This window comes from Ochotona curzoniae, unplaced genomic scaffold (assembly GCF_017591425.1).
Source record: "Ochotona curzoniae isolate NIBS_2020 unplaced genomic scaffold, NIBS_Ocur_1.0 contig_2294, whole genome shotgun sequence".
Lineage (NCBI taxonomy): Eukaryota > Metazoa > Chordata > Mammalia > Lagomorpha > Ochotonidae > Ochotona > Ochotona curzoniae.
The window spans coordinates 3,852,539-3,858,806 of record NW_024465405.1 but is presented as its reverse complement, the minus strand read 5'-3'; the positions used below and the strand labels follow the sequence as shown (position 1 = coordinate 3,858,806).

At 65.8% G+C, this 6,268-nt stretch overlaps 1 protein-coding gene across 1 annotated transcript; it reads left to right on the top strand.

Annotated features, from left to right (window-relative positions):
- The first annotated feature begins 3,424 nt into the window (after positions 1–3,424).
- Positions 3,425–5,336, top strand: GBX2 (gastrulation brain homeobox 2). The gene is made up of 2 exons (XM_040972479.1): positions 3,425–3,987; positions 4,795–5,336. The coding sequence occupies exons 1-2, from the start codon at positions 3,465–3,467 to the stop codon at positions 5,331–5,333; spliced, it is 1,062 nt and encodes a 353-aa protein (XP_040828413.1). The 5' UTR covers positions 3,425–3,464; the 3' UTR covers positions 5,334–5,336.
- The last annotated feature ends 932 nt before the right edge of the window (positions 5,337–6,268 follow it).

Genomic DNA, 6,268 nt, shown 5'->3' with positions numbered 1-6,268 from the left:
GGGCCCGCGTCCGCCTAGGTCCGGGGACATAGGCTGCCCCCTCTCTCCACGACCACCCGCGACCTCAACCCCGGGGCGGGATGCAAGCGCGCGCGGCTCTCGGCTCTTGCTCCGCGGGTCCTGGCCTAGCAGACCGGTGCGGGCTTGCTGGCTGAATATTCATCTGCTGTGCGTGTTCTCCTGTATCCTTGGCCTGCACACACCTGCACGGGAACGCCGGACGCATGGAGGGAGCCCGCTGTTCCCGCACGTCTGAGCCACGTTTTCCTGGGTTCCATATGATCCTGCCACTTTACTGAGCACCAGTGGAGTCCAGTGCCTGCCGAGGGATGACTGTGTCCATCTGGGAGGGAGGCTACTCGTGTGGGAAGGGAGGACGAGGGAGAGAAAAAAAGTTGAGAAGAGTTGACCACGTTAGCTGGAGATGGACAGCCCAGGCCGACTTTCCGCGCGCCTGGCCATTTCCTAATTGGAGAGGGGCGGGGTCTTCAACACAACGTGCGGAGCTCCGCGACCCGGGATTTTCCCGCGCATCGTGAGCCGAGCTTGGTCGCACAGGACTCCGCAGTGGCAGTTAGTCGCCAGCAAAGCAGGTGGAACTCCAAGGACGGATAATCCTTGCACCTGTCGCTCGCTGTGCATCCACCGCCTCGGAGGGCCGAGGGGAAAATCGTGGAGGCTTTTTCTCGCTCGGCGGCGCTCAAGCTCGGCTGGTGCAGAGAACCACGGGAATCTCGTTAGGACAGTGGAGCCTTGGCCGAGGAAATATGACTACCCTGCATTGAAGCCGGGGGAGGGGACGGGAAGCACTCCAGTAAATAACACTCCTATTGATGGGGATTATCTCAACTCGCTAATAAAAGATGGGCCTGTAACCCCTGCCGTCAATACTCTCCCGCAGCAATTTATGCGCGTGTCATCCAATTATTTCAAGTGCGGCTGCGACTCCGCCAACTTGCGCCTCCTCGCTGAACTTTCAATGTGGAGTTTCCACCCAAACAGGCCAATGAATCCGAGGTCTCCGGGCCACGCAAGTCCCTACCACAAGGTTCTCTTCCTAGAAAATAATCATTTGCGGCTGGCAAATGACTCACTAGAGGCCAGGGGACCCGAGGACGGGTCCAGGGTGGAAGCAGAGTGGAGCGTTCAAACCCCAAAGCAATGGCGCTCTGGTAGTGAGCGAACCCATCCTGGAGGAAGAGCGAGTGTTTCTCAGGACGCTCAGAAGGACGTCAGCCTTTGGCCCTGGGCTTGCTTTTTGTTTTTGTTTTCTTTGCGGGAGTAGACACCCTGAAAAACACCACCTTCGACCGGGACCCCAGCAGGAATTCAGGGCCCCCTGTGCAGCGCGAGCCACCCCGGGATCTGGGAGCGCAGTCCGTGGAGGCGGCGCAGGCCTCGTCCTAATGAATTCCTTTCAAAGCGCCTGCCGCCCGCCAGCCATCTATTACTGCGGCTCGGAGTGGGGAAACGCGCCCGAGACGTCTTTGTCCCAATGATGGTGGGGTGGGGAGGGAGAGTCGGCGAGGAGGAGGAGGGCTGCTGGCGACGAGGCCCGGCGGGTTCGCTCAGCCCTAGGGAGTCCAGGATGGCTCCCCGTCCCTCCCCTCCAGGGTCCCCCGGCAGAGGGGGGGTCTGCAATTAAGACGTCCCCGCCACCCCGACCCGGGAGTAGGGGGTGGAGAGGGTCTTGGAGTTACAGCGAGAGAACGAGTTAGAACCAGAAACTGCTTCAAAGAATCGGATCAATAAATTCATAAAGATCGATTTATCTTTATCTCCCTATTAAATGTGCTTATTGGTGACACGCACGTCCAACACGGGCCAAATCCCCAACCACTGACTCCTGGGCGTGAGCTGACTTTCAATGAACCGGGTAACAATGCGCCCGGCCGGGGGCTGCCCGTGAACCCAGCTGGACGCGCGGACCCAGCAACCTGCGGTCGGGAACCTGGCAGCAGCGCGTGGAGGTCCCGCGCGCTGGCGCGCTTGGCACAGTCAGGTCCTGGTTACCAAATGGTTCCTTGCTTCAAAGGAACCCACGAGCTGGAAGTTTATAACACGAGTGGGAGGGCGAGCATCCTTTTTCCCTCCCCTCCTCCCCCCACCCCCACGTCCCCTCATTCCCCAAGTCCGGCGTCTTTACCAGTGTCGGGAACGAGCGAGGCGTCCGTCCCGCGGTCGACAGAGGAAGCCGCGCGCCCTCCAGTCCTCGCGCTGAGAAGCGGGTGGCAGCGGCGGCGCCGGGGCGAGCGCTCCCTCCGCGCCCAACGTGCTTAATTAGCGCCTATTTACAAAACGCAGCTTTTATTTGAGCAAACATCATAAAGCTTTCATCAGGATAATCTCACGCTAAACAGGCTGCAGGCGCAGCGACTCCCCCTTCGAGCCCGAGGATGGAGCCGAGAAAGGACTCGCTTTATTATCATAATTATCTTGGCTGTTATTTTGGTGTGCGCTGGCAAAGTGTGTAAATAGGTGCGATGATTAAGAATGTCATGAAAAATGAGAGGAGGGATCGCTCGCGGGAGGGCCCGGCTAGGGGACGCGGGAGCCACCAGCCAGCCCGCCTCCACCCGGAGTGCGGGCGCGCCGCGAGCCAGCAGCAGGATCAGCCGACTGCGAGCCGGCGGGGCTGGGGGGCGAAGCTGCCCTCAACTCCAGGCACCCGGCCGGGACCCCTGGCGCAGCAGGAAGCTTCGCCCAGCGCCCCGGGAAGAGGAGCCGCAGGCGGGATTGTGCCAGCGCGAACGCGGGAGATGCGCAACGCTCTCCCCGCCGGCGCCCGAAGCGCCAGAGCGCCCGGGCAGCAGCTGCCTTTCCGGGAGGCTGGGCGAGGCTGCTCCGGGCCTCGGAGGTGCCGACGGCCCCCGTCCAGCGGCCCGGCTCGGGGCTCCGGGGCTCCCCGAGCCCCCCGCGCTCGGACGGCGGCGCCCGCAGCCCGCGCGCGCGGCCAGCCCGGGTGGCGGGGGCGGAGCCGCCCCGGCCGCGCCCCGCCTCCTCCCGCAGCAGCCAATGAGCGGCGGCGCGCGGCCCCACGTGCGGCGAGCCCGGCCGGGCAGGAGGCAAAACGGGCATGAGAACGAGGAGCGCGATTTAAAGGCGCTGGCGGCGGCCGCCCGACACGAGTGCGCCGGCTTCGCGCGCTCCCCGGCGGCCCGCGCGCGGCAGGCGGCGGACGGCGGCCCGGGCGCACGGCCGGCCGGCAGCGGACCCGGGCCGAGGGGCCAGCGGCAGCGGCCGGCGGCGAGCCCGCGGGGCCCGGGCGCGCTCTCCGCTCCGGGGCGCACGGCCTCCCCCGGCGCCCGCCGGGCATGCGGCGGCCCCAGGACTGAGCGGCGGCGGCGGCGTCCGCCCTCTGATCCCGGCCCGGCGCTCCCGGCGCCCGGCAGGCTCCTCGGTGGCGGCGGCGGCGGCCGACGCGGGGACTTTGCGCCTCTGGCCGGCCTCTCCCGAGCGCGTCTATGAGCGCAGCGTTCCCGCCGCCCTCGCTGATGATGATGCAGCGCCCGCTCGGGAGTAGCACCGCCTTCAGCATAGACTCGCTGATCGGCAGCCCGCCGCAGCCCAGCCCCGGCCACTTCGTCTACACCGGCTACCCCATGTTCATGCCCTACCGGCCGGTGGTGCTGCCGCCGCCGCCGCCGCCGCCCGCGCTGCCTCAGGCCGCGCTGCAGCCCGCGCTGCCGCCGGCGCACCCGCACCACCAGATCCCCAGCCTGCCCACCGGCTTCTGCTCCAGCCTGGCGCAGGGCATGGCGCTCACCTCCACGCTCATGGCCACGCTGCCCGGCGGCTTCTCCGCGTCGCCCCAGCACCAGGAGGCGGCCGCCGCCCGCAAGTTCGCGCCGCAGCCGCTGCCCGGCGGCGGCAACTTCGACAAGGCGGAGGCGCTGCAAGCCGACGCGGAGGATGGCAAAAGCTTTCTGTCCAAGGAGGGCTCGCTGCTCGCCTTCTCCGCTGCCGAGGCGGTGCAGGCGTCTCTGGGTGAGTCTGCGGCGCGCGCAGCCCGGGCGCCGGCGGGAGGGGCGGGGGTCCCGGGGCTGGGGTGTGGGGCGCCCCCGCCGGAGGAGCTGGAGGCCCGCCGTACAGGGGGTCCCCGCAGGCGGCTGTGGGAACCCTCGGCGCCTCCAGCCTGCTGCTGCGCTGGACGCAGCATCTCCCCGCTGGGGCGCTTCCGGCGGAATCCACCACCCGGCTCCGTAACCGCTCGGGAGGGACCTTGCAGCCTCAGACGGGGGTGGGTTTGTGGCCGTGCTTCTCTGCAGCACCCAGGAGCCCACAGTGCTGCTGACCCTTCCCGGGCAGAGCCGAAGGTCCGCGAGGCCGTGCGTCTGCGCGCGCCCAGGGGGCTGCCTACTACAAACTTCTCCCACGGCTGCAAAAGGTCCCTTTGACGGGTCTCCTGGGCCTTAGGATCTGGCACCTCCACGTCTCCACCGCCGTGGCTGCGATGAGCCTGAATTTTCACTGTGTCGAATGGGGGATTTTCCCCCGCCGCCGCGTCCCCTTGCCAGCAGCCGCCCGGGGACAAAGGGGCCGCCCTCCAGGGCCTGCCTCCCGCCTCCTACTTGTTCAGCTGCGGGAGCCGGGAGCGCGCGCTGGCAGCGGGGCAGGCCTTGAGGGTCCCCCAAGCTCCCCTCCCTGCCCCCTCCCCACCTCTCAAAGGCCCAGTAATCAGCTGGTGTGATGGCCCAGGCCGCAGGGTCCCCCCGGCTCTGGCAGCGGCGGTTGGGGCGAGAGACCCGGCGTGCAGGAAGGCCGGCACTAAACGCTGTTGGGTTTTGCTTTCAGTCGGGGCCCTCCGAGGACAGGCGAAAGACGAGTCCAAGACGGAAGATGACCCGAAGGGCAAGGAGGAGAGCTTCTCGCTGGAGAGCGATGTGGACTACAGCTCGGATGACAATCTGACCGGCCAGGCGGCCCACAAGGAGGAAGAGGCGGGCCACGGGCTGGAGGAGCCCCCGCCGAGCGGCGGTGGCGGAGGCGGCGGAGGCGCGGGCAGCACCACCTCCACGGGCAAGAACCGGCGGCGACGGACTGCCTTCACCAGCGAGCAGCTGCTGGAGCTGGAGAAGGAGTTCCATTGCAAGAAGTACCTGTCCCTGACCGAGCGCTCGCAGATCGCGCACGCCCTCAAACTCAGCGAGGTGCAGGTGAAAATCTGGTTCCAGAACCGCCGCGCCAAATGGAAACGGGTGAAGGCGGGCAATGCCAACTCCAAGACCGGGGAGCCTTCGCGGAACCCCAAGATTGTCGTGCCCATCCCGGTCCACGTCAGCAGGTTCGCCATCAGAAGTCAGCATCAGCAGCTGGAGCAGGCCCGGCCCTGAGGGAGGGCACCCTCCCGCCACCCCACGGCTTCCTCGGGGTCCCCTGCGGCATGGACCCCACGGAGCGAGCGCACCTGCACGACCCAGGCTTGCGAGACAGAGGCTGTGGCGCCTGCCCCCATCCCCACGTCCCTGAAGATACAGTAAATATTTATTATACGGCCCGACTTTGTACATAGATGTCTATATGGACCAGATCTCAGATGCGCCCCCTCCGTGACCCGGGTGCGCGCGCATGCACGCGCATCTCCACTCACATCCCAGAAGACCACTGTCCTGTCCGCCGGGTCTGCCACTTTTCTGAGGTAAATGTGCCACGCAGGCGCACACGCTGGTGTTTAGCCGTGTTTTTGTTTCTGTTTGGAAGTGGTTTGAGTTGCCTGAACGGGGACACTGTTGGGCAGCCCGGAAGTTTGGTTTTGATTTTTTTTTTTTTTTTTGCTTTTGCCTGGCCTCCTCCCTCAGGGTTGGTGTCTCGCCCCCTCCCCCGCCTTGTGTTTAATTTATTTCCATGCCGCTTATTTTCCGTTAAGTTATGACATTGAGACCATCTCAGTCTTGTGAATAATAAAAAGACGAAAACAAACAGAAACAAAACTGAACGAAACTCAGACCGTCCCTAGGCCTCCTGAGTCTGGGGGGCTGGGGTGGGGACACTGGCAGGGTGTGCGCTGGGACTGTCCCCTGGACCACGCATCCTCGGGTCAGGGTTTGAGTTGCGGGGGCCCGAGCCGGGGCGTGGGGTCAGGCATCAGGGAAGGCGTCCTTGCACCTTGGGGATCCTGCCCACAGCGGGCAGGCAGGTCCAGCCCGGGTTCCGGGGGTCCTAGACCGGCGGCAGCCAGGCTGGCAGCACCGCCCCCGCACCGACAGCTCCGGCCGGAAGAGCCAGAGCTTTTTCTCAGGGCGAGAGCGCGTCCCCAGGCCTGCTGCGG